This window comes from Podarcis filfolensis (assembly GCF_964270895.1).
Source record: "Podarcis filfolensis genome assembly, chromosome: 4".
Taxonomy (NCBI): domain Eukaryota; kingdom Metazoa; phylum Chordata; class Lepidosauria; order Squamata; family Lacertidae; genus Podarcis; species Podarcis filfolensis.
In genome coordinates this window covers 48,111,034-48,138,704 of record NC_139607.1, presented here as the reverse complement: position 1 = coordinate 48,138,704, position 27,671 = coordinate 48,111,034, and the positions used below count along the sequence as shown (strand labels likewise).

The 27,671-nt window shown below is 41.0% G+C and overlaps 1 protein-coding gene across 1 annotated transcript in view; it reads left to right on the top strand.

The window, feature by feature from the left end:
* Nucleotides 1-27,671, top strand: part of EFHC2 (EF-hand domain containing 2) — a 53,074-nt gene that overhangs the window by 2,453 nt on the left and 22,950 nt on the right. Inside the window, exons 2-7 of the mRNA XM_083612561.1 lie at nt 3,374-3,562; nt 8,679-8,829; nt 17,431-17,654; nt 24,719-24,970; nt 26,634-26,744; nt 27,054-27,192. Coding sequence (XP_083468687.1) covers nt 3,374-3,562; nt 8,679-8,829; nt 17,431-17,654; nt 24,719-24,970; nt 26,634-26,744; nt 27,054-27,192 — 1,066 coding nt within the window. The remainder of the gene's footprint in view (nt 1-3,373; nt 3,563-8,678; nt 8,830-17,430; nt 17,655-24,718; nt 24,971-26,633; nt 26,745-27,053; nt 27,193-27,671) is intronic.

Genomic DNA, 27,671 nt, shown 5'->3' with positions numbered 1-27,671 from the left:
ATCCTGTCCCTTTGTACAGTAGCAACAAACACCTCTGACTATTGTATGCCAAAGCCAGACAAAACAGGACTATTATCTTTGTGTTTTGTTTGTGAGTGCCCAGACTCAGAGACATCTGGCTAACTTCTTTCTGTTGGAAGCAAAAGAGGAGGCTAAGCCTTAAAATGACCCTGAAAAATTATTCTTTATCAAATAATAATGTTTCTTCCCCCTGAGGAAGGTTACCATTTACCAAAATGTGTCAGAGCATTTTATTGTTTCCCAAGGGGTATTATTATTTGATAGAGATTTATTTTCCAGGACCATTTTGAAGCTTTGCCTCTTCTTTTGTTGCCTCATGTCACTGCTCCTTTAGTATCTGTTAGAAACAGAATGGTCTTGGGTCAGATCCCACAAAGCAATTCTTACATTTTTATAATAAACCAAAATTACTAGCAGTCTGTTAGACCAAAAGCTGATTTTGGCCAGTTTCATTGAGCATGAGAGCACTTATTCTTTTACAGTTCATTTTACAGCAGCCATTGACCTTGGTGGCAGCTTAGTGGCTGTTGGCCAGGCCGGCTGAGACTGAGGGGAGATGGAGTCCAACAGTGTATGGAAGAAAGACATATCTCTCCCCAATGAGCAATAATGCTGTATGACAACTCCATAGGTTTCTAATGAGAAGAGCACTAGCTTCGTTTTCATAAGATACAACTCTACACCACTTCAGCAACAAAGTGGTGGTAGATCTCATTTTAAGATGGCTACTTTCCTCAGCGAGTGTATTGCTTTTGTGAGTACTGGGCACGCTGGTGTGATAGCATGATCAACTTGTGTCTCTGGATGTGCCGGTCTTTGTGCTGATTGTTGCTAATCCAAATGTAACAGCCAGGATCAGCACTATTTAAAAATTGTGCCCCATGACCTTGCAAGCATGATCTACACATTAAATCATTTTGTTATTGGATGCTGCAGCTTGGTGTATGATGGTCATGTGTAAATGAAACAGCTTGTGCACACCCACTATGTGGATGGGGGTGATATGATGGGGGTGAGATTCTCATCCTCCTCACCTGCTGTTACCAGTCACTACTACCCATCTGTTACTACTTTCAAAAACTGAAGGCATAAGCTGCCCTTGACTTCCTGATATCATCAGAGCCTTGCTTAGTTCTAGCCATTGGGGTAAGGTCAAGCGCCTGCTTAAGTCCCATTGTTTAAATGTGGCCCAGAGCTTTGTCAGGCTGGGCTGCCTGTATGCAGTACTAGCCTTCTTATGAAAAAGCATTGTGATGGATGTGATAGCTTTCAGAAATCATGAAGCATTATGCTGTCACAAACTTGAATCAAAAATTGGTAACTGAATCTGAGGAAAATTCCAGAAGGAGGTGCTTTGGCGTTGTGCCATCAAAACAAACATGCTGTATATTTTGAGTGTTGTCTGTGCTGGTACTACAAGCAAGACCAAGCTGAAAATAAAGCATGTTGGTTTTGATGGCACAATACACAAGCGTCTTCCTTATGGAGCATGGACACATGGCTCCTGCTCTTCTGCAATGCTCTTCTTTTCCTTTGTTTGTTATTCTGTCAGTATGTCTCCAAAAAGATAAGCACACAGCTCTTTTTGATTTAACCCAGGCATGGGCAAACTCGGCCCTCCAGATGTTTTGGGACTACAACTCCCATCAACCCTAGCTAACAGGACCAGTCGTCAGGGATGATGGGAGGTAAAGGTAAAGGTACCCCTGCCCGTACGGGCCAGTCGTGTCCGACTCTAGGGTTGTGCGCCCATCTCACTTAAGAGGCCGGGGGCCAGCGCTGTCCGGAGACACTTCCGGGTCACGTGGCCAGCGTGACAAAGCTGCCCTGGCGAGCCAGCACCAGCGCAGCACACGGAAACGCCGTTTACCTTCCCGCTATAAAGCGGTACCTATTTATCTACTTGCACTTGGGGGTGCTTTCTAACTGCTAGGTGGGCAGGAGCTGGGACCGAAAGACGGGAGCTCACCCTGCCGCAGGGATTCGAACCGCCGACCATGCGATCGGCAAGTCCTAGGCACTGAGGTTTTACCCACAGCGCCACCCGCGTCCCCTTATGATGGGAGTTGTAGTCCCAAAACAGCTGGAGGGCTGAGTTTGCCTATACCTGATTTAACCCTTCTCCACCCTGAGCTGCCCAACAAGCCTAACCTGCATGTTCTGAAAAAAATAGCATTGATCATACTTCTCTGTAGTATTTAAGGTAATGTGTAGTTTGACTGCAGGTTGCCTCAAAGCCAAGTTTGGAGAGGCCCTTTGTCAATTTTAATAGTTCAGCTAAAGTCTGAAGACTCCCTGCTGGAAACAGTGGTGGTGGTGAAACTGACAAATAACTACTGTATGTTGTACTTTGAGGCTACATCCATCCATCCATCCATCCATCCAGCCATCATTTTATTTGTATGCCGCCTTTCCATAGTTCAAACCATGCTCAAGGTGGCTTACAACATGAAAAAGATTACATAATTACAAACATAACCAAAGTAGTCAAACTATAAACGAAACATCAGAAAATGCACAATCAAATTGAACAATTTCCACACAAATTGTAAGAAGATTTAAAATAAATATACGGAAAGTTAAGATCAATAACAGCAACAACAACCCCCACGGACTCCGCCTAAACAATACCCGTGTCCAAGAGTCTGTTCAGCAGCCTCAGCTTTTGCAGCTGGAGTCGGGGCCCTTCTCTCCTAGGCTAGGTGGAAAAGACTGCAAGGCAAGAAGCAGGTCTTCCAGGGCTCACAGCCAAGATGGCTAGCCAGATTTAGCCCCCCATTTGCAGTCATAAATAAGATGCCACTACTTTTCCCACTTGTGATTTAGTTTTTGATGCCATGCAGTTGTGCCCTACCCCATACACCCGATAATATGGAAGACTTTAATAATAGAGCTGAGTGCTTGTGTTTTGCCATCTTTGCTTTACTCAGAGCCATAGATTCCACGGCATTCCTGTTATTTCAGACCTACAAGCTCAACAACACTCGGTGGTTCCATTTCCACAGTTTTTTCCTAAAGAGGGCAATCCCATTCATTTCATGGCTTTCCATCTCAGTGCCGCAGAAATCAGTGGAATTGTTCGGCAGATATGCCCAGAAAAACTACTTCCAAGAGGGACTCATTCTGTGTATCACATCTGAGTCAAGAAAATGATAAAAAAATTGACATGGGCATTTAGACTGAAATTAAAATAGATTTAAAGCCCTTTCATTATTATTTTATCATGATTAACATTGCTTCATGGATTCTGAATTGTGTGATTCAGAATCCATAGGTTTCATTCTGGTAACTGCAATCTAAAAATGCCCTTTTGTGTTTTTTGAAAACATTATTTATTTCCTCTTGGTTGCAGCTAGGGAAAGAAAAGTTCCATAAATCTCAACACTGGAGTTACTGCAATAAGGTTTCTATGTTGGTGGGAGAAGACAAACCTGGAATAGGAGGCGAACCTTTGCCTGGACAAAAGCTGAAACCAAAGTACAGTGTGTTTCCTAGAGGGGTTGGATGTGATGCGCCTTCGTGGGTAGCATTTGATAAACAGGTACAGTGAGACAGATTTGTTGGTTCACATTATTTGCATGTTTCCAGTGGCTTGTGTGTACCTTCACCCCAGCATCCTTAGGTGAAACCTGAAATATGCGTAGCACTTAGAAGGGTCGAAACAAAATAAAAAAATTCCTTCCAGTAGCACCTTAGAGACCAACTAAGTTTATTATTGGTATGAGCTTTCGTGTGCCAAGGCAGACCAACACGGCTACCTACCTGTAACACGCAACTAGGTGATATTCTGTACTATTGACATCTGACAGTTTCATGCTCTTGGATTGGATGCACAAGGGACATTTTAGGGAACAGGGGACCATTATTTCAAATTATTTATTTGATAAGATTTATATACTGCTTAATTGAGTAAAACCTCTAAGCAATTTACTCTCTTGAGCCAGTGATTCCAAAGAATAATAGAATCATAGAACTGTAGAGTTGGAAGAGACCCTGAGAGTCATCTGGTCCAACCTCCTGCAATGCAGGAATCATATGCCCAACATGGGGCTTGAACTCACAACCCTGAGATTAAGAGTCTCATGCTCTACTGACTGAGCTATCCCAGCAAAGAGATGGGCTGCAGGTAGAGGGGTCTGGATTGATCTTGTGCTGTAGGCTTCTAGCCAGAATACCATTCCTGAATCACCAGAATGCCATTCCTGAAATTTATTTTGTCTCTGATACTGTGGCTTATTTTCAGAATTCAGAGGTTGCTTTTCATCTCATAATTGTCACCTTCAGAGAGAAGCATCTGTCTACGTAGAAAAACAATTCCAGAGAGTATTTGCCATATTATTGGCTGCTGTTTTATGTCATTCCCTGGGCACCTGCCTAATTCCAAAGAGCCCTACACACCTCACCCTGCCTTGCAATATTTTACACAATGATTTATTCCAAGGAAAACAGAAAAATGAATGAATTCCAATTTCCCCAAAAGTTCTTTTTGTCCCATTTAATTCACTTCAGCCCCGGATTTACCCTTCCAGTTTGTAAAGAAATCAGAGGTTGAAGAGAATTAAGCATTTGCTATTTCAGATAAACTGATTATGTAAACATCGTGGCATAAATTTGCTGTAACACTGACTCTGTGCTTTGTGAATGTGAAGTGCAGCAGCTGCTGGGCCACCCCATCCTATGTACTAATATTAAGACACCTCTAGTCTTGGAAACAGAGTGTAAATGAATAACTGCGCTGGGGTAGTGGAACAGTCAAGAGCCTCAACTATGAACTTCACTTAGTGTGAATGAATTTAGTGGATTTGGGCAAGCCACAGTCTCTCAGCCTCAGCCCATCATCTCCAGGATGAGGGCAATAATTGTGATAGCCATTCCTATAGCATTTTTGTGGGGATTACTTAATGACAATTACTGCATCGAGACATCATATTCATGGTTTGAAAGAGGATTGGGAATGAGCTCTGTGCTCATCTGCTCCCTGTGGTTTGTGCAAGAGCTCTACTCCAGGATTGCTAACCAGGATCCAACTGTAGTTTGCAATCCTGGCCTTGACGGCTCACTTAGACAACCATGATTTGCTGTTACATCCAAGCCAGGAAGGCTTCTGTTAAGCTATGCATACAAGGGGAGAAGGGAATGGGGAAAGGGAGATCACATGTGGAAAGTGCAAGACCTTGGGTGGAGCGCATGAATACTTATTTCTTATCCTCCAAATAATAGAGATGAGAGGCTTTGAACACTGGAAAAAGTGTAATATGAGTGATGAATGTATTATTATTAATTTATTGAATTTATATTGTTACACTTATTAAATAGTGTTATTAATAACATGTTTTTTAAAAAACAAAAAAATGTTAAGTACTATAAGCATTGTTCTGTTATTCTTATGCCATCTAAAGGTACTTTCACTTCTGGGCTTGGTATTTCAGCATTGTAAATTTGTGGTTTATGAAGTAGTTATGCATTAAAAGAATTGTATCTTTTTGTCCCTCTTTTGTAGACTTCCTGAAAATTTAAAATGAAGCTGAAGGAGAAGCGCGTGCTCATATTTCATTTTAATAATACATAAAATGGTGTGTTTAGTTTTTCCATTGTGTAATGCTTGCTACAAGGCTATAATGCTTGCAGCATGATCTACAAGCCAGTTCAGCCAACGTGCTTTGGATTTAAATCATATCCTATCCTGTGAAACCAGTGAGGCACAATCAGCATAAATCCAAATACAATTACTTAACTGGGCTTGGGATTAGGATGTTAAATAGTTAAGTTGCATATGGGACAATTCATGCTTGAAAATGTTCCTCGTAAAATTTGTTCATCAAATTATACTGTCCAAGCAAGCCAAACATAATGCATTTTCCAGAGTGCCCCACAGGACTTGGCTGATTTCCATTCTCTCTCCCCGCCACCCATCATCTCTACTTGATATACAACTTCTGTTAATTTTATTTAAAGAGAGAGAATAAACATTAACACAGAGATACTCCAAACACCAGGCAGCTGGTGATATTTTGTCACAAAAGTTATATGCATACATGAAATAGGAATATTGCAGAAGTTCAGAGATCGGAATCGGAAGGTATAATCTGCAACATTCAGTTCTTTGCTAATTTGAAAATTCTTCTTGCCGAGGCTTATGGTTGTTCCCTTTTGATATTTGTAATGTTAGCCATATAATCAGTGTTTAATTATCTATGCACAGCCTATCTAATTAGGAGATTAAATCTGCTCATTAAGTGCAAATTCAGACGAGACTTTACTCTGCATTAATAGCTTCTCTCACCCCCACAGCTGCTGTCACTCTATCTTGCTAGCAAGGCATACTTTGGCATTTTTTTCCAGTAAGCCACACTACAGGATTTCATATTTCCTGCAACATGGATATGTTTACTCAGAAGTAAATACCTCTGTGTTTAAAGGGATTTACTCCCCAAAAGGTGTCCATGCTTGGGGTCCCCTGTCTTAGGACTATATTAATAGATTTTCCAATTCACATTTTCAAAGCTGGAAAATAATCAGAGCTACACATCTCTGCAGCATCGGAGGAATCAGGCCTCACTGTGAAATTAACATCCCATAAACCTTCTGGGGAATTGCCAGAGTTCATGCAGCACTATATTTATGTATCTCTGGCTTTTAGAAAGTTACTTTCCTACATTTATTTTTCAAAGCACAAATAGGAAGATGTAATGTTGATCACCATCCGTAGAGAGAATCATCCACTCTTCTGTATCCTGATGCTGTCCTTTCTGGTCTGGATTCAGGAGTATATAGTAGATGCCAGTGGGGACTTTGAGGAGGGCTGTTTCTTGTGTGATATGCATGGTCTTTCTTGACAAATAAAAAAAGAAAATTGCTGGAGGTTCTCTGCATACAGCCCCCCTTACAACTCATAACAGTATTATTGCTTGAAATATTGGGGATGGACTAATAATTCAGTAAACTCAATCAGAAAACAAACATCACTCTGGCTCACTCTAGGTTACTGCTTTTCTTTTTGCTCACACCACTCCATTCTGGCTTTGTCCTTCTAACTGCCTTCTAACTAGCTGCAATTTGTGGGAGGGGCCTCATCCATTTGCTGTTTCACACAGAGCCCCTTTCCATTGTTCACCCTAATGGCCCATCACCCAGGTGATCACCTCATCAGGAAGCTAGTCTGGATTACTTTGTAACACTTGTTGGCTCCAGAAAAGATCTGATTTAGGAAGGACCATTAATCATTTAACGATAATAATAAATGCATTTTTCTTATAGCCTGCCCTTCCTCTCAAGAGAGCCCAGGGTGGCTTACAATAATAATAAAATGACACACTAAAACAGTCTTAAAATCACAATTAAAACAACAGATCAGCAATATGTACAATAGCAGATTGTATAGGAAACATTTCTTAAGTTACAAAGGTTTGCAAGAGCAACTAAGAGTTTAGCTGATGCCCGAACAGAACTAATGTGTGTTTGTGTGTGTGCACGGAGTGCGTGTGTCAAAATAACATTATTTTGTAATTTATATTTTGTAGCATTTCTGCACAACTTTCACATACTTGCCAATCTTTTTCACAATATGTGTTAGCTTGCAGACTGTTGTAATCCCACACATGTCTACACAGAAGTAAGCTCCATTGAGTTCACTGGGACTTATGCCAGGTAATGTAAGAACGTGGCATTGAGGCTAGGGATAGGAGAATCTGTGGCTCACCAGATGCTGTTGGATTCCCTGCTTCCTCAGCCAGTTGCGGGTTTCCCATCACTCGTTTCAACTGTTTTCTCAAGTGATAGTCTCATGTCGTTTGTGCCATGTATGAATGTTGTCAATGAGAGAAGCTGGGAAACAGTACTCGATTGTACACTGTTACAGGGATGTTGCAGAAATTGTCCAGATTTGCATTCATACACAAATGTGGGGCTTCTGCCCTGCAACTACCCACCTCCCCAATCTCATATGCTCAATCATGGTGAATTAATGAGTGGTTTTTGGCTCCATGAAACATACACACACACAACATAATTGGTGTATGTTATGTCGATATTGTTGCTTCCAAACAACATCACTGACTATGGCAACAAATCACCCATACTCAGCCAACTCTTTAATTATGCAAAGTTAACAAAAGAAACTGGTTTGTAACCCTCCTCTTTTTGAGTGGTAAATATAAGGCCTGATTAAATGTGATTTCTTATGTAATGAAAGCGTGATGAAGATGAGTAAATGTAAGTATGATGAGCAGTACATGAACACAGCCTAATTCATTGCGGGGGGAGGGGATAAGGACCAGCAAAGCCCTGCTTTCACATGCAACGTGGGAAAATAGAAGGGAAAAAATGAGTCCACACATTGGCTGATGAGGTAGGGATTAGCACATCACTACACTCTAATCAATGCAAGTTTTACAAGAGTATTGGACTTCTCTAAGTAGTAAACAATTCAAATCACATGTGCAACAGGATGACTCACACTGCAGTCCTGCACGCAGAATTTAATTGGACTCACTTCTGAGTAGACATATATAGGATTGCACTATCAGAGAAAGCTCAGATGTTGAAATCCAAATCTCTGTGCTTACATTTGCTCAATGCACTGCTTTGTTTAATTTACAGCTTCACATTACTTGTTTACAACCAGTGCTTGTTGATTTTAATTTGTGTTTTTTGTATAGGTATTGTCTTTTGATGCTTATTTTGATGAAGAAGTTCCTGACAAAAATCAAGAGCTGTACAGAATAAGACATTGTAAAATATATTTTTATCTGGAAGATGACACAATTCAGGTGGTTGAGCCCCAAGTGAAGAACAGTGGAATTCCACAAGGTATTTTTTAGTTACAAATGCTCTCCTTGAAGCTTCCCTCTTCATAAACTGTAATCTTTGCCTGTCTGATACAGTTTGTTCTTTACATAGTATTATTATTGCTTACAAGCGGGAAACAGTTAAATGTTAAGAAGTTCAAGTTTAGGTTCAGTTACAACACAAGTTCCAGTGACTCAGGTTAAGGCCAGCTGTGAATCAGTAACCAGTTTGGTGTCTCCTAAACTTATTTGAATGAGATAGCATGGGCAACACATTTCATTCGCTTTTTTGGGAATCTTACCCAATCAGAACTGAGGCTCTTGATTGAAACTTTGCCAAAACCAGTGAGAGAGATTTATTTTTGTGTGTCTTTCCCAGTGGAGATATAAGGCTGCAATGTAGCGCTATGGTTCTGTCAGTGTAAGGGTTTTCTGTGAGTGATGGAACCTTCTCTTCCCTCTGTGTACCCTCTACATTTGTTCTTGGGGTTTTCCCAACCCACCACAAAAGATTTTGGGGATGATGCAGTGGGAGGAGGGGTGAATTTTTGTCACACTAATGGGAGTCCTTGTACTGGCTTCCACTAGTGTAGGGATTGAGATGAATACGGCCCCTTGTGGTATGGTTTGGCATCAACTCTAGGTGAGAGAGATGTCACCTTCAGCCTCTCTCTGTTTTTGTAGGAAACATTTAGGCAAAAAATAAAACATAAGCATATGAAGTAAACTAGTTCAAACGGCAAAGTCAATGTGGGACAGAAATGTGTGTAACCTTGATCAGGACTAAACCACCGGGCAGAATGAAAGCTTCAAATACTAGTTCAAAACACCTGAGGATGCAAGATTCTGGACTGAAGGTGAGAATGATCACCTTGAAAGATAAATTCAAATCTCTATTACCTTCCCAAAGACAGAATGCACACCATAGTGGTAACAAGAAAGTGTCTGTGTTCGGGGATTTGACTGAATGGAGAAATTTTTGCATACGTATACTGTTTATTCTTGTTAACTGAACACTGACTGGCTAATGTTTTCTGATATGGAAGGGTTATATCTGTCCCTTAGGGTTAACGTTAGTTTCTGGTGTAGTCCAGATCCCACAATCCAGAGCACAGCTCAGAAGGGGCTGGCCAAGTTCTCCAAGGTCAGCCAGGGGAACAGAAGAAAGACGCTGCCTGCTGGCGGGCTTCCCCAAGGCCAGCTGGACGGGAAAGGAAAGTGCAGTCAGGCACATAAGGCCTCGGTCACATCCTCCAGCCTCAATGAATCACTGATTGTCTCAAGGCATCGGATGTTCCCAAATACTTTAGAAACTTGGCGCTGTGTATACTCATGGTCTGGTTATCCTAGCTGGAAGAGGGCGATAGGGCATAAAGGCTGTTGGGTGAACAGGAAACATGTTCTCAAAGAAATTGTTGTTCCACTCTTTAGGAACTACTACTTCTCAGTGAATTTAGGTAGGGAATATAGCCTCCACTGACCTTGAGCTAGATGTTCTCTGCAGAATGTTCTGCAGTTTATTGTCAGGATGTATCTAAAGCCACAGATTGAAAACTGTGTTTGTGGTGTAGTGGGTTAAGAGTTTAGGGTTGCAACTTTTTGCCTAATTTGGCACTGAGAGCACTGAAAATTGCTGGAGGAGATACAGATGTAATGAAATAATTACTGGAAGAATTGTGAAAAGATGCAGACTTGATGTGTATAACAGGCATTAAAAGTAAGGTTGTCCCTAATGCTCAGATTTTGCTTATGGATGAAATTGTTTATGGAGCCCAGAGTTTTGTTCATCTGCTGCATATTATACACCAGCATTTTCCCTGTTTGACCTGCTGTCAGTACTGTATAGTAATCAGTCACGTCTCTATTGACATCATGTTTCTGGGTCAAAACATTGCCCCTCTCCATCTTTGCCTATTAGCACCAGTATATTTCCTTGCAGATTCAAGTGTATGCAGTTTAATGGAGAAGAAATGCATGAGTATTTTTTTTTAAAAAAAATATGTTTTAAGGGTTTATCCTTGTAAGAGCCACCATTAAGAATTGGTTCCATTAAGGCTGTGATTTTATATTTTTCTATTTCATATTTTGTACCTTGTTTGTTGGACAGCCTACCATAATAAGTACTTCGCTTTGATTTACTAACTGGTTCATCCATCCGTGTATATATAGTGGCAGCTGTAGGTTGCTCTAGAACTGCAGTCCTTTATTCATTCAGTTATTGTGGAGAGTCCAGACAGTGCCATTGCTATTAATTTCTGAATTCTTTTCTCATTCTTTTCTGATTTTTGTTGATTTTTCTGATGATGAGCATGATTGCTGCTTTAGCCCATCCTGTGCAAGAGCACTGTTGAGGTACCTTGTGGGAGGAGTGGCTTGTTGATTGCACGCTCGGTAATGCTCCAGCATTTCTGTTTGCAATACTGCTACCTGTTCTGTAACGGTCTTCCCGTTACCTTTTAATAAATAGTTTTGCCACTTAATGTATTCCTGTGATCCTGTGCAGCCATGGTCTCTTTGGGCACTGCTGAATACAGTAGGACTTACTTACGCATACACATGCATAGGAATGGGCTGTAAAAACGGCTTGAAGGAGCATGAGTCAGACATAACAGGCAAGGAGAAATCCATCCAGTGCCAAAGGAGACATCCCCACATGTGTACTATTGCTTATTTGAGAACAGAGGTACAGTGGGATGGTAAGAAGACAGTATTGCTCACTAGACAGTTATTATATAATCCATGGGACTTAGTTCCAAGTAAACATAGGGAAAGCTAGCCAGAACACCAGTGATTTTAATTGGTGTTTAGCTAAATTTGGAGGAAGAACATCTGCTTCAGAAATTTATAGGTTACACAAAGCACCACACTGCACTGTGTACCTTCTTAAAAATTTGTTCATCCAAAGGGAAAGTATTGATTTGCAGTCTTGCTGCAAGGACATCACAAAACAATTGGGTCTGAGTTGTGTTGAGTCCCCTGCTCTTCTCTGGAGCCAGAAGAGCCAGAATGATACCCTTTGCTTATCCTGGCTCCTTTGTTGCAAAGCAGTTCTTGGAAAAATGTGATGCAGAGTGTAGAAGTGTAGAACAGCATTCTGCTACTAAATGTTAAAAATAGTTTAAAAGAATACTCAGAAAGTGCTTCCTTCATCCATTCCTTTTAGCAGAAGGCATTTTCTCCTTTCTTTGCTATGTGGCTGGCCACTTCAGGTTTTAATATCACTCGAATTCCCCTTCTAGATGATTGCAGACTCGCAACACCCCAGCAGTGTTAAATGGAGTAGTAGAGATGGAACCATAGTGTACCCAGTCATAAGACAAGAATTAAGATATCATGAAATTGATAGTTGAAAGACCTCACAGTCTGCAATCAGATGTATGCATTTCTCTGAGAAACAGCAGACAGATTTTAATCATGTTAATTGAGACACAGTAGAAAGATAGCATTTTGTACTAGATTAAATTTTCTTGTTTTTATATTTTACGATCTCACAATACTAAGTCTGTCAGTTGTAAAGATCTTGGGATACCTTTGAATTTCCGATGTGAATTCAGGTGTGAATTCTATTGATATGGTGATATTCAGAACATAATTCATTGGCCTTGGGCAATAGTTTCTGATTTACGCAAGGTGAAATGTAAAATGTTAATTGGTTTTCCCCTGGTTCAGAGGGGGGAGTAAAGTTTGCAATAAATCTCACAGTCTCAGATGCAGAGCTCAAATACAGTCTGCAAGCTGTGAGTGGGAGAGGAGAGGGGTTGTTCCCCCCCCTGAAGTTTCTCCTGTTTTAATTGTGTATATAATATGTACTGTTTAAATATGTTTTGCTTATGGAGTTCTCTCAAAATAGAGGACAAAACTTTTCAGGCGTTCGCAACTGAAAAGTGGTGCCTGATATCGCTGAGGCGAGTTTGGCAGGGCTATCTATCTGTTTTTCTGCTTTGAAATGCAGAGTTGCCTTGAACAACTAGCTCAGGCTGAGTTTTATTTTGGTGTGCTGATAGGCAGAAGCAGAAGAGGGGGGTTGATTTCCCCTCAGGCTCACAAGCTGGAAGTTTGCTTGTTTTAGTCTGTGTCTGCATCTAGGGAGGAGATGTGTAAGGCCTTCAACAGGGCATCAATCTCACTCTAATGATGACTGGCTGGAATTGGGCCAGATTCAGCTACCAGACGTTTCTGGACTGGCTGGTTCCAGGTAACAGCTCAAATGGTTTCAGTTTCAGACCATGGTAAAGAGCTGGTGTCATCATCCACACTCTTCTCAGCGAGGAGCAGGTGCCACTCCCACTCCCAGAGGGGAGAGGTATTGCCCTGAGGGGTACTGCAGTTTGATTAGATGGTGATGTTGTCGGTGGTTGACAATGTTTGTTTAAAGGCTGTGCCAAGTAGACCTTGGGGTACCCAACAGGTGGGGTAAGCTTGCACAAGCTGTGTTTTCTGGGCTTAAGCTGGATGCTTAGTGTTTCCCATTTCCTGAGGTGAATTCAGGAAGAGCCGACTTGTGCTTTGCATAACTAGTTGGTCAGTGGTTTTGCCTACGTGGTGGTGTTTATAGTCTAGTGGCAGTGAGTTCCACAGATGCTGTGTAGATGGTAGCTGGTTTGCTCCAACAGCAGTCTAGTAATGCTGGTTAGCCTGAAGTCAGTTTCCTGCAGAGTTGAAAGCAGGAGTGTTTTGTATCCCTCTGGAGCAGTAGGGGATGCAAGTGTGCAAGCTGTGCAGTCAAGTTTGAGTATAGTGCCCATAGCTGTTAAATCTCCAGGAACATAGGGAGTGATGTCTGTTATTTACAGAGGGGGTTCTTGCTCTGTGCCAGAGTGGACTCGGTATTCTGGGAGGAGAATTCCCAGAAGGGGAGCAATTTTCTCTGTGATCATTCTTCTTAGGCTAGTGAAGAAGCCAAGAGGTGTTCAGCTCTTTTCCCAAAAGGCAGAGTCTATTTTCTCCCAAACGTGAAGGGAGGAGGGAAGTCAGAGAGAAAAAGATGGAAAGATGGTGTTCTGTGTATCACAAGTTTCTATGTTTGCCTCACTAGGAAGTGGTGGTATGGCAGAGAAGCTAGCAATTCTAAAGTAACAGGAAAAGTAGCTCTGAAAAGGTTGCGCAAGTGTTTTCATTGTTCTTTGACCATGGGCTGTGAACAGGTGTCTTTGGAGGTGTCTCTGAGGTTCTTTGGAGCCAGGTAGTCGTTCCACGTTGTCAGTGTCAGGAAGTCTGACTGGCAACTGTGTGTACAGCCAGTGGTGTCAAGACTGAGGTGGATAGCTCAGAGCCATTGGATTTTGAGCTGTATCATTCTGGTACTGGAAGTTTGCTGTATATTTCTCAATAGAGTAGACCAGATTAATTTACTCTGTTAGGGTCCTGAGTAGGGTTTGTAAGTACTTGCACTGTAGTAGTCTGGAGGGGGCTGGAACATGTTTTTGTTATTTGTAGTTACTGTCTTAAGTGGTCATCTTCAAGACCTGAGGAGCTGACGTGCTTTGTATAAAGTGACTGGTCCTGCTTGCTTGACTGGGAGTCAGTGTCGAGTATGGTGTTTCAGTTTGGTGATTCCTCGGTGTGGTGGACGTCCAGGAAGCAAACTGATTGCTGCTGGTGTGTAACCAAATCTTAGTTTTTCAGAGACATGCTGAATTGGTTAAAATGCTGGGGTTTTGCAGTGCATGATGTGTAAGTACTCCTTATATGGTCATGGTCCCTATTGTTTCTATAAAAATGAGGACGGGTGTTGATATTCTCTCTCTCTCTGTGAGAATCATTTGTTCCAGAAACAGAAGAAGTTTCAAGAAGCAGCAGAAGGCTGAGATTGTTTTGTCTGTGCAAGGACAGTTTCTGTGGGAACTGTTCTTTGGACAGGTGCAGTGTGACAGGAAATGCTGATAACAGTGATTCTGTGTAACTTGTTGTGAGTCTCTTCCTTGTGCCTTGCGGTGAGAGAAGCAGAGAGTGAGTCTTGGACTCTTGTTGGACTCTAAGCATGCCTTGACCACGGCAGTGGTGAATGCCTCTATATATTTGCTACCAATACGCTTTTATGCCTGTCAAGTAAACCTTCTACACTTGACTGAATCTTTCGGGTGTCCATGAGTGTTTATCGCCTACTTCAACCCTGAAGACACTTCCAAGGAAGGAGCTGCATTGAGATGTAACTCTGCTGAGTATGGATACTGGCACACACAGGCAGCGAAAGTGATGCCGGATCCAGTCCTTCTAAATCATCCATCAGAGCTTGATGAATTGATCCAACAATCACTAAGTCTAGCATCCCCAAATCCTTTTTCCAGGCACATGCAAAAGAAACAAAGAAATGTGGAATTCACCAATAAATGCTATCAAATATCTTGTATAGTGTCTGCCCCGTGACTAACTGTTCTAAGGCACAGTCATTTAGTGTCTTTAGAATATTTACCACTGGAACACACATGTACCCAATCTATGTGAGGGTAATTGAAGTCACCTATTACTGCAGTATTTCCTCCTTTGGATGCCTCCGTGATTTCAGTCTCCATCTCAATATCACTCTGAGTGTTTTGGTCAAGGGGTGATAGCACACCACCAGTACTAAATTAATCTTGGGGGGCTGCATCACCAAACAAAGTGATTTTATGGAGGAGTTTTCCCCTTTGGGGATTTTTAGCTTGTTGGACTCTATATTGTCTTTTGATGTACAGACCAACACTTATTGCCTGTCTGTCCTCTTCCTGTAGAGTTTGTATCCACAGACAAGATGTCCCACCATTCTCTTCATTCCACCACTATATAAAAACTGTATTCTACGACCAAGCATTCCAGTTCATCCATCTTGGCTTGGAGGCTTCTAGCTTTAGCATATATACACTTACATATAGTATATCTCTCCAAATGTCTTCTGTGCTTGCGTTTTAAGCTATTGAGCTTTGGCCTCTTTGAATTGCTAACCCATGCCCTGTAATCTGAATGGCTAGTTCTATCCCTCCGCCATTTAAACTATCATAAAGTTTTCCATCTTCTTTCTAAACCACACCCTCCCCAGCTCCTGTTGGCTTTCCCCCTGCAAGCAGTTTAAAAGTTGCCCTGCCACCTTTGTGATTTTTCATTGTGTTCTGCATATTTTCTCATTATTCCGAAACCTTTGTCTCCTTGGCAAAAACCATGAAAGCTTTGTTTTGATATTATTATCAATTTTAAGTGTTGGAGGTTTATAGAAAAACTTAATGGATAGTTCTCCCTGACAAGTGGGAGGGCCTTTTCAGTTAAGCTCCTCATCTGTAGAATGCTCTTCCCAGCAAAGTCCACCCACCTTGGCTGACATATTTTTGGTGCCAAATTAAAAAAAAATCACATTTTCCCCTGTGGTTTCTGATAGACTATGATAATGATGTTGCAGTCAGTATGCTGTGAAAGCTTCCAGCGGCTTTTTCAGAGTGGGATTGCCATGTATATTTTTTCTGTATTGGCATGTGTTTTTGTATGAATGTGTCAATAGTACTGTAATGTATTTATGTTTTTGGTTTTTAAATATGCTGTATGTTGCTGGAGACCAAATAAATAAATAAATAAATGCTCCTAAAAACTCTTAAAAATTATAACTTTCATAATCATTATGATGACTTATTCCCCATGTTGACTCTCTTCTCTGCCACTGCCCTGAATCTCCTCCCCACTCACTGCAATGCTAATATTTCAGACACAGGGCCACTTTTTCAGGGCTTGGAGTTATTCAGATATCAAGCTGTAAAACCACTTCTAGTTGCATGTGGATGGTTGCATTTTATCTATGTGTGTATTCATTCAGTTATTGGATTTATAACACACCTTTCTACTCTTAAAAGGCAGCTCACAATACTATCTGAAAAATTCAGTTTAAATGCAGTTTAAAATCAAACTATACCTTTACAAGCTAAACTAAAAACATAGCACAGCACCGCAGTACATCAGGCAGATTAAGCACTCTGGCAGAAGGCAAACCAAATGGTTGCCTAAATGAAAACTTATTAACTTGGCGATAGAATGCCATAGGAGGTGGGGCCAGATGAGTCTCTTGAGGCAGGGAGTTCCACTGACCAGGAGCAGCTACAGAGAATGTAAAAGAAACACGCTGCACAAAGAAAAAAAAAACCAGCATGTTAATAATGAACCTAGGCTAAATCCTCTGATATGTTAATTTTATATGTTTTTTCTTTTTTTAAGATGGAGAAGTATTCAAATATGTGATACTGTTTGAATTTTCTGATGAAGCCTGAAAGAGATTCAGCAATTGATTCTGTCAAATGTATAAACTGGTCCGGTGATTTTGGGAGTTAGAATTAATTTCTTTTATTTGGCTGTGACTACTGTTAGCTTTTGGTTCACAGTTCATTTCTTAGGAATGCAGACTGATAGATTTCAGTAAAAGTACATATTTATAATATGCTGGAATACAAGTATTAAGAGAATATCATTTTTTCTTATCTTTTTGAAGTGCTATAACTTTATGATTTTTTAAAAACTGTTTTGTTTTCTGCTTTTAGAATTATTATTATTATTCTTTTGGGGGTCTCAATTTTTCATATCAGTAACAGTATTTTCCATATCAAGTAACTTTAGTGTAATGTTAGAGGTTGGAATATATGATATTAACTGCATTTCCTCTTCAATACAGGAACAATTCTTCGGCGTCATCGGGTTCCACTCCCGCCTCCTAATGAAGATCAGTTCTATACTGTAGATAATTTCAACATCGATACAGATCTAATCTTTTATGGTCGAAGATATAGGATTATAGACTGTGATCAATTCACCAAAAACTTTTTGAGGAAAATGGGAGTCAGATTGAACTGTCCAGTAAAGTGTCCAGATGATCCCTATACCAAAGAACGTCAGAAGGTTAGCTCTAGCAGTCCTGGTTAAGTACATGCTTGGTTGCATTGCCCAAATAATCGGAATTTTTTTTTATAGCATGCTTATGATAAAACCCCTTCTCGTACAGGTGACAGGATGCTGTCAGTGGCTCCCGGCTGGTTGCCCAGGAAAGTATAAAGACAAGGAAAAGTTTCTTACCTTACCATACTTTTTTATTTCAGTCTTTACAGAGAGAGGCTATAGAACCCAGTCTCTTGGATAACGTTGTTGTCCTGAGTGAATCTCTACCCCCCGTCTCTCCCACTTCCTCATTCATCATTCTTATCATCTCCTCTATGGGTGCTGCTACATGCCCTCTGTCTTTGAGCTCTTTGCTTTCCTACTTTTAAGGCTTGCCAGGTTCTGGGAGATGGAGAATCTGGAATGCTTTCTAATGACAACATGTCAGCTGGGTATTTTTCTGGCTCTCCCATGATTTCCTAGCTTTCCCCCTCATCTGCCTCTGAGCTGCTACAGTGGTACCTCTAGTTACGGACTTAATTCTTTCTGGAGATCCGTTCTTAACCTGAAACTATTCTTAACTAGAGGCATGCTTTCACTAATGGGGGCTCTTTCTGCCGTTCTCATCCTGGGGCAAAGTTCTCAACTCGAGGTAACTCTTCCAGGTTAGCAGAGTTTGTAACCTGAAGCGTTTGTAACCTGAGGTGTTTGTAACTCGAGGTACCACTGTACTTCCCTCAAACCCCTGTTGTAAATCTATACTCTCTCCCTCCTCCTTGGGATGGGGAGGTGGTCTCCATCATTCCTCCTATGCCCAGTCCCTGACACCAGGGGATTTCAAATGCAGAGTTGTTAACATTGTGAATTTATTTTATTTTAGAAGAAAAACAAATCCAGAATGTGCCGGTTAAGGTAAAAAGTTTATCTGAACAGGCCACATAATGTAATAACAGCACAGTCCCATGCATATTTATTCAGATGTTAGATCCATTGTATTCAATGGCGCTTATGCCTCCCAGGAAGCAGTAAGTAGTATGGTGGGGCAGAGCTGCAGAGCCATCCTCCTGACACCATCGTCACTGCTACTGGAGGGTCCTGGGATGGGGTAGGATGGCGGTGGAGTTGAGTGAGCTGCTGAATTGAGTCTGCCAGTGCATCTATGCAGCCCTGGCCTCAGCATCATCTAGGCAAGCTGTAGCGATGCTTGTGCTGAGAAGGCTCTGCCCCATCACACAGGCCACTGCTGATCCCACATAACTGTGCATAAGATTTCAGCCTCAAACTGTTGAGCATATTTCTTGACTTGAATTCTGTTCTCTTCATAATGGAGAGCAGATGATGGATGCAAAATAGCACACAATTTGTGTTTGCATAGTGTTATATTTACCATTGATGTAAAATCCAGTGTTTTCAATCCATCCGGTGATGAATGAGACTGTTAAAATCTGGTTTCCTTCTTTCATTTTGCTTTGTGCATAGCATACTACTGTAATCGGTAGACATTAGTGGCTATTGTTAAATCCGGTGCATTTATATAGCATACTGCTGTCATATGTAAATAAATATTGAACAGCAGATTAGTGAAAACTGTAAAAGTAGAAAAGAAAATGCTTATAATTATTTTTTAACACTGCAGCTCTGTGTACGTACCTGGGAATAAACTCCATTGAACACAATGAGGCTTCCTTCTGAGTTGAACTTCACAATCTTGTACAGTACATGTTATGTGAAATTGTTTTTCTTTGAATTTATTTATTTAAAATGTATATACCATATTCCCTGCTATGAATTTGACATCCAAAATGGTGTTTAATGAACTGTAAACCCAAAGCTCCCGGAAAAAGCAATGTGATTTGTTACTTTAATCAATTTATTGCTCTGGTCAAAGGCACACACACACAGACCCTATTCCCCATCTTTTTGAGACCTTTTAACCGATGATCAAAAAGGTTTTTGCAGTTTATTATTTAAGCTCCCCAGAGCCTTTGCAGAACTGGTTATGTATACAGATCAGTGCTATTTGAGCTGAAAATCTTGATTAATTCAGTAATAAATGTGACTAGTTGACATATAGGTACCCCATCTCATGTTCGCATAAATACCATTTGCAGAAAAGAAGGAGAGCAGACACAGGGATGTGCTCTCTTTCTAGTAGAGATGAATTCTAAAAAAAAATAAATCTTGAATGTTTACTGATGTCTAATGCCTGCTTGTCTATAATACCATTATATGGCAAGGGTAGCCTTGTCAGATAAACAATCATTTAGATGATAGTAACCCATATGGTTGAACTGATGGAGATTTAATGTGGGCTCATAAGATCTGGATTCATTGGCCTTAAGTGCTGGAGAAATGATGGGCTGTTGGCAGGATGGTGGGGCTAAGAGACTGGAGCTCTGGGTAGGCAATGAGGCTAAGGAGGGGACACTGAATAAGGAGGAGACACAGGGGGTAGGGAACTGAAAGACGGTCCAGTGGCAGAGTGGGTAAAGGGATGAGGACCTAGTAGGCGACCCCTGGCCTTAGAAGCAGAAACCTAAGGGAAAGATGGATGGAAGCAAGAGGGGGTTGCAGTAATGGGGACTCCAAGGAAATGAGGTTGCTGAAAGATCCCATCCAGTTCCCAGGGATAGGAATTATTGTGTTCTGTTCACATGGAATAGAGTAGGGATTGATGAATAAGAAATCTAGGGAGGTGAGTGAGAATAAAGGTGCAAGTCAAGTAGCTGAAGGAAGAATGGGCTGATAAGCACAATATGAAAAAAGGAGAGATGAGGAAAGGTCCCATGTTATGGCTGAAAACCACTCATTTCACAAAAGCGCTAGTTTATCTTGCAGGATACCAGTAAGCAACCAGAGGGCCTGCGAAACTGAGGGAAAGGATACCTAAGTTTCTTGTACCTGAGGGAGAACTAGGGAAAGACATTGGAAAATAAAGCGGTGGATTGGAGTATGGGACTAAAGATGGAGCCTGAAGGGGAAATAAAAAGGAATTTAGCAAGCAGAGACCAAAGGAAGAACAATGATAATGAAAAGGGTGAAGAGGGACATAGGGTGAAGAGGGTGTCAAGGGAAGAGTAGTAAGAGATAATGGAATGGAGGAAAGAGGAGAATGGAAGAGGAGAAAGTTCAGACTACAGAGCTGAAGTAATGGGAAGTGAGATATTGTTGAGAGGAGGAGGGAAAGAGATTCTTTGGTAACAGCTAGACAACACATGGTTGGGGAAATTGAACAATTTATGAAGAGATACATATATAAGCAGAGAGCTAAGGAAATAATTGTGGGGAAATGGGTTGTAGAGACGCGGGCAAGAAGCAGCTGGAATTTTTCCTACTGTTCTGCAACTCCCTTGTGACCAAAGGTTGAGTAGCTGTGATGTCAGAGAATATTCTTATATTTTCTTATTCCTAAGTGGACAGATTAAGTCATGGAATGCTGAAAATGAGGGTAGCATCCGCCAGGAAAAGCAGATAGTCATTGAGTGTTGCGGGAAAAGCATACCTAGGTCCTAGGGTGCAAAAACCAGAAAGGCAGTGTAAAGTTGTTATGAAGATGTGAGCTAGATTTTACTTACTGATGCAATTGATGCTGAGTGTAGGCCTTCAGGTTTCTAAAATAAATAAAAAATGCAAAAAAGCCCCCAGTATATGAAACTTTTGCTTTGTCCATCTATATATCCCTTGTAGTACAATTCCAATTCAATTGTTTTCCTGCTGATCCCACTGAATGTTTTGGTAGACATTTTGTTTTGCTGAATGAGGGTGTAATGTATTCATAGCAAGTTTGTTTTAAAGCCTGGGAGAGAAACATAGTGATAAATAAATACTCCAGAGAGAGATTAAGTAGAATAAATCTCCTGATCTGTCATATCTTGGCCAAGCTTAACCTGCCTTCTACATTTTACTGATGACCTTCAGTGTCGTTTGTCAGAAACCTAGCTGTAGTCTAAAATATGAGCATGAACATGCAGAACTATTATAGTTCCAATTTGTAATATATTTTGGGATGACAACAATCTAACTTTTGAATGGCAACCTTCTGAATGGCAAATTTTATTGTGATCCTAGTTTAAGCATATTGATACTAGTAACGTTTAGATGCATTTAAAGCCACTTTCTATGGTATTGTTTGTCCTGTTTTATGCCAGCATTACAGTTCTTTTGCAGGATGACATGAGGCAAAAAGAATCAGAAACTGTAGGAAGAGGGTGGTGATTCTTTGTCCTTTGCGAACTGCAAATTTTGATAAATAAATAAAAATCTTTTGCACTGCAAATTGATGACAATAAGCCACAGAGCATAGCTTTATATTGCCTTAATTGGATTACAGTGCAATCTCCTGTATGTCTGTTTACTTCTGAGTAAGACATGTAGGTAGTTATTAGTAGACATGTATGGAATTGCATTGTTAATCTTCCTCCCTTATCCGTTCCTCTGTCTCTAAAAGGAATTGTGATGGAACTGTTTTTAGTTGAACTGCATATAACAACTGCTGGGGAAGCTATATTTCTATTTATATGGCCATTGTTATTTATTTACCATACTTGGTGTTTTAGCTGGCATGTAAAATAACTGACTGGGAATGTATATCTTAAGCCCAGCTAAATCGGGCAAATCTAACTGTGATCTATTCTCCAGGAGGACTGCTGCGTCAGTCCATGGCAGATTTAAAGAATTGTTCATCTCTCTATTGTTATAATAATGCACTGTAGAATATAACTCCTTCAACAGTATATTTCACTGATAAGTGAGTGGCGCCTGTAGTATCTTTTAGCTCTGTGTGTTGGCATTTGCACTCCACTTTTCTTGAAAAATAAAGTTAAATCTGTTATCAATAAAACAGGCAAGTTACAAAGAACAATCAACATAAAAATTAGCCACAGAAGAAAGACATGAAAAGCATAGTAGTAGTCAATAACAGTGATGTGGTGTGGTGTTTAGAGTGTTAGACAAGGATTTGGGAGGCTCAGATTCAAATCCCCATTTCACCATGATGTCCAGAGCTTGTCCCAGTGATCATCTCTCAGCCTAAACTACCTCACAGAGTTGTTGGGAGGATGAAATGGGGTGGGGGAGAAAGCCATGCATGCCATCTTGAAGGGAAAAGTGGAGATGTACATGTAGCAATGAGCAATGAAATAAATAAACACAAGCAATCCATAGACCCCATATAATGGGAAACTTGCTCTGTGTGTCCCCACCAAATGAAGTGAGGGAAAGGGCCTTCTCAATGGTGGCACCCTAGATTCACCTTCTTTATGGGTTGTTCCCCCCCCGTCCACCAAGTGAACACCTACCATATTGTTACTTTTTATGTCTTCATCTCTTTGTATCTTGTGAAATATCTGTTTAACAACAGCAATATTGGTTTGTTATGGTCATCTTTAATACAAGGTATAATGATTTATTGTCTGTCTGTGAAATTCAAAGTCCCTGCACTCTGTATACTCATTCCCTTTAGCAGCAGCACGTACTTTCAGGTCCCCAGGTCCTGTGAGAAACTTTCCTCAGAGTACTGACATCTTCTAGGTTATTACTTGCATCATGCTTTTATTCCATCTTTCCTTCAAGGAGCATAGGCTGGTTTACCTGGAATTTGTTCCACTTTTGCTTCACGACAACTTTGTGCAATGGACAGAGAGAGAGTGACTTGTCCAAGGCCACCCACTAAGTTTCATGGCTGAGCAAAAAGATTTCAGTTCAGCTCCTCCTGGCCAAAGTCCAGAGCTCTTATTTACTACACTGCTTTGGCTATTAGCCTGCTATATCCACAGCTCTCCTACCACTTACGTCCTTCCCAACTAAACGAAATTCTCTCTTTCCTCACAGCTGTTGCATTAGTTTTTAATGTTTTATGATGATTACTTTTCGAGTTTGCAACATCAAGGCAGATTAACCAGTGGCTGGGACCCATGTGCTGATAGGGAGGCAAAAAGATCTTCTTTCCCATCCCTTCTTATCTTGGATCCCTGCTTCCTCCTTGACTCCTTTCCCAGTCTTCCTCTTGCCCCTTCTGCATTTTGCTTCTGTGATGTCACAATATTAGCAGTAAGTGTTCTGAAGAAATTAGAAGGTTCTCTTTGCTTTGTGCTTCCTTCATTCTTCCTTTCCTCTGCTCCCAATTCACCCAGGTTTATTTAATTGTAATTTGAAGGTAAAAGTTCAGCCTTCTGAAAGTACACAAGCTTATTCTGATGCTACTCGTGCAATGCCTAGGGCAGGGGTAGGCAATGTGGTAACCTTCAGGTGTTTTGGATTACAATTCTCATTCCTGGTGTTGACCATGCTGGCTGAGGCTGATGGCTGATGGGAGTTGTAGTCCACAGCTTCTGGAGGGTACCACATGGACTTCCCATAGGCTGTTTTGTCTCATCACTAGGATGTTCCAGCTCTGGACATGAACAATTTCTTCTTCACATATTTTCTTTCCCAGCCCCTCCACCCACCACTCCTGACTCTCCTTTGTCCTTCTCTCTGCCATCTCCATTTCATGCTCTCCCTGATCTAACAAGTTAAGTTAATAATTTTAAAGAATACTAACAGGTCCCCTTTGAGAACAGAAACACCCCCCAGTTGATTAATAAGGACTGCACAGTTTAGTTTATTGTTTAGTATTGTTTTATATGGGGAGGACAAACTTCAGGGGAAAAAAAGCCATACCTTTTACCCCTTCCACAGGTAATTACATAGCTAAAAATAAAATGTCATCTGATGGTAAGGTAGTCATAGAAGTATTGCTATTTACTGAGGGTTTTCAGTTTTATAAGTTGGTGTTAAAAGTGGATTTCAAGCACCTCACTTTATGGAAACTGTTTTAATGGTGAAAGTGTTATTCAGATGCTTGTTTACATTGAGCATATATTATACCTGCTCTAACCCAATTGACATATACCCCAGCATTGTGAAAATCCTGAATGACTCGTTACAAGGCGCAACAGAGAGTGGGCGTTCCTGACTCTAACCCTTGTGGCTCCTGTAAGGAATACATTTTTAAAAGCTGCTGAAATGTTTAGAAATAATGCTTATCATGAAAACTAGATGTTTCTGTACATAAGAAAAGCTTTTACCTCTTCTCTCCTGACCTGCAGTTGATAGATAGTATGAAACCTTTACGTCCATATGAGCGCTTTGATACACTTCAACAATTTCTGGAGCATGACGGACACGTTTTACGTTTTTATGGCGTTTGGGATGACACTGAAAGCATGTTTGGGGATGTCCGAGAAGTGGTGCTACATTATTTTTTGGCCGATGACACCATTGAAATAAAAGAAGTGATACCACTGAATTCAGGTCGGGATGCCGTGCCTTTATTCCTCAATAGGAAGAAGCTACCCAAGGTAAATTATGTATATTTGAAAACTATGGGTGGTAGTCATTATTCATTTGTTTCCTAAGATGATTGGGGTGTATTAGATGCCAACTACCCACCTGTGGTCCATGTTCTATTCATTTCCATGGGAGAAGAACATGAGAAGAGCAGTGCTGAATCAGGCCAAAGGTCCATTGGGTCCAGGACCCTGCTATCCATAGTGACTAATCAGCTGCCCTGAGTAAAAGTCAAAACCACTTTTGCAGGGAGGCTAAGAGTTTTCCCCCATGTTGGAAAGTTCTACTTTAGGAAGGGCCATAGTTCAGTGGTAGAGCATCTACTTTACATGCAGAAAGTGCTAGGTTCAATCCCCAGCATCTCTGAGTAGACCTGATAGAGACCCCTGTCTGAAATCCTGGAGAGCAACTGCTAGTCACTGTTTATAGTACTGAGGTGGGTGGACCAATGATTTGACTCAGTATAAGGTAGTTTCTAATCTGTTCCCAGAGGTGGACTTAGGGGAGCGAGACTGGTTTGGTTGCACTGGGTGCAGAGCCGTGGGGGCACTGCAGGAGGAGCCTCTACTGCAATGTAGAATGGGATGCAAGCGGTGACACTGAATTTTGCCTTTGTGCAAAACTCTTAGTGGCTTAATTCATAATTCAGAAATATCCTTTATGGCCTGTTAGTTCTGTTGCCTGCATAGCAACAGCCGCAGATCTCACCCATCTCTTCCTTTATCATGCTTGGCCTCTGATGTCAGAGTGGATTCAGAAGCTCACGTATATCATTTTATTCAGCATGGCCAGGGCATGGTCTGAAGGCACTTGAGGCTCCCACCTTGGTTATTTTAAGCAGGTTTACCTCTATTCAGTACCTGGGTGGGTAAGGTAAAGGTAAAGGACCCCTGGGCTCTGGGGTTGCAGCGCTCATTTCGCTTTTCAGGCCAAGGGAGCCGGCATTTGTCCGCGACAGTTTTTCCGGGTCATGTGGCCAGGCCAGCGTGACTAAGCCGCTTCTGTCGCAACGGAACACTGTGACGGAAACCAGAGCGCACGGAAACGCCATTTACCTTCCCACTTCAGCGGTGCCTATTTATCTACCTGTACTGGCGTGCTTTTGAACTGCTAGGTTGGCAGGAGCTGGGACAGAGCAACGGGAACTCACCCTGTTGTGGGGATTTGAACCGCCGATTGGCAAGCCCATGAGGCTCAGTGGTTTAGAAAGGGAAACCACATTATGCCACCTTTGGTTGTAAGAGAAAGCAGAAATGTATGAAAATAAATAAGCTAATATAAATATCAGAAAATATAGAAATGTATAATATAAATATATAAAAATGCAATATATAGAAATATAAGAAATATATAGAAATATATGGAAATAAGTAAGATAATAGTGATATGGAATAAGAGTGCAGATTGTAGCTCAGTGGTATATGTGTTGCAGGCAGAAGGTTTCAAGTTCACTTTCTTGCATCTCCAGCTGAAAGTATCAGTGGCAGGTGATGCAAAAGACCTCTGCTTGAGTTGGCAATGCTGTGCCAGGTGGACAGGTAGCCTGACCTGGCATTAGGTGGCTTCTTTGTATTTTGTAGAACCTCAGGTACCAGATAATGCAGGATATTCTCTTATGTTGCCTTGACAGTTACACATATTAACAGCCTATTCCTCTCCCTTCCCCGCCCCCAGTATGGTCCAATTGGACTGTACCAGCCTGGTACAATCACAGATCGGACAGTCCTGAATGTGTTTGGAGGATTAGTAGGAAATAAAGGCCGTTACATTCTGGACAATCGTAAGGTAAGCTAGTTTCTGTAATTATACTTTACAGAATGCAACTTCATTTGTTTCTGATCTCCACGTATGTGCTATGTGAAGCAAGCAAGATTCCTTTTTTTTAAAAAAAAAATGCACACCACAAAATCCAATGTTTCTGTTTCTGTATTATAGCATTTGTTGGAATGAAGGTGATGGTGGTGGTGGTGGTGAAATAAAACATTTTATTACACTCACCTGTTTTATGTTATGCCAAGTTTCCACTTCCAAAAAAAGCTTTCATTTCAATGTGAGATTCATACAGACTTCTGTATTTTTCCTTCCCATTGCTAGACAGGAGCAGTGCACCAGGAATTTTATAAAGACTGTGACCTGAGCATCGGGTCAGTAATCAATGTTTGGGGAAGAAAGATAGTTCTCTGCGATTGTGATGAATTTACCAAAGAATATTATAGGACAAAGTATGGAGTCAGTAAGTAACAGTACTGATACTTTTATGTACTAATTTTGAACTGTGGATTTACATGGAGTGGCTATTTTTTGGGGAGGGTGTCTTTTTTTTTGGTAAAAATATTTTTGAGTAGTTTTGTATTCCTAGGACAGGTTTAGGTTTGAAATCTATGTAAACAATATATTTAGTAAGAAGCAAAAATGTAGATTATGCCCAGTGAAGGAATAATGGAATTCCTGCAGTTTTGGCTGCCTTAGTTGCTTCAGCAAATGAAACAGCTCCACTTGTACAATGCAGATATGGGTCCACCATTTAAACGGATGGAGAAGACCTTACTAGTCTTAACACTGATGACACCAACTGCTAGATTAGAGCAGAAGGATGCTATCCACAACCATTAAAAGCAGTGAGTGGTATTCAACAACATTTTACTCAGAGTAGACATATGGAAATGAATGGACCTAACTTGGTCATGTCCGTTAATTTCAGCGGGTCTACAT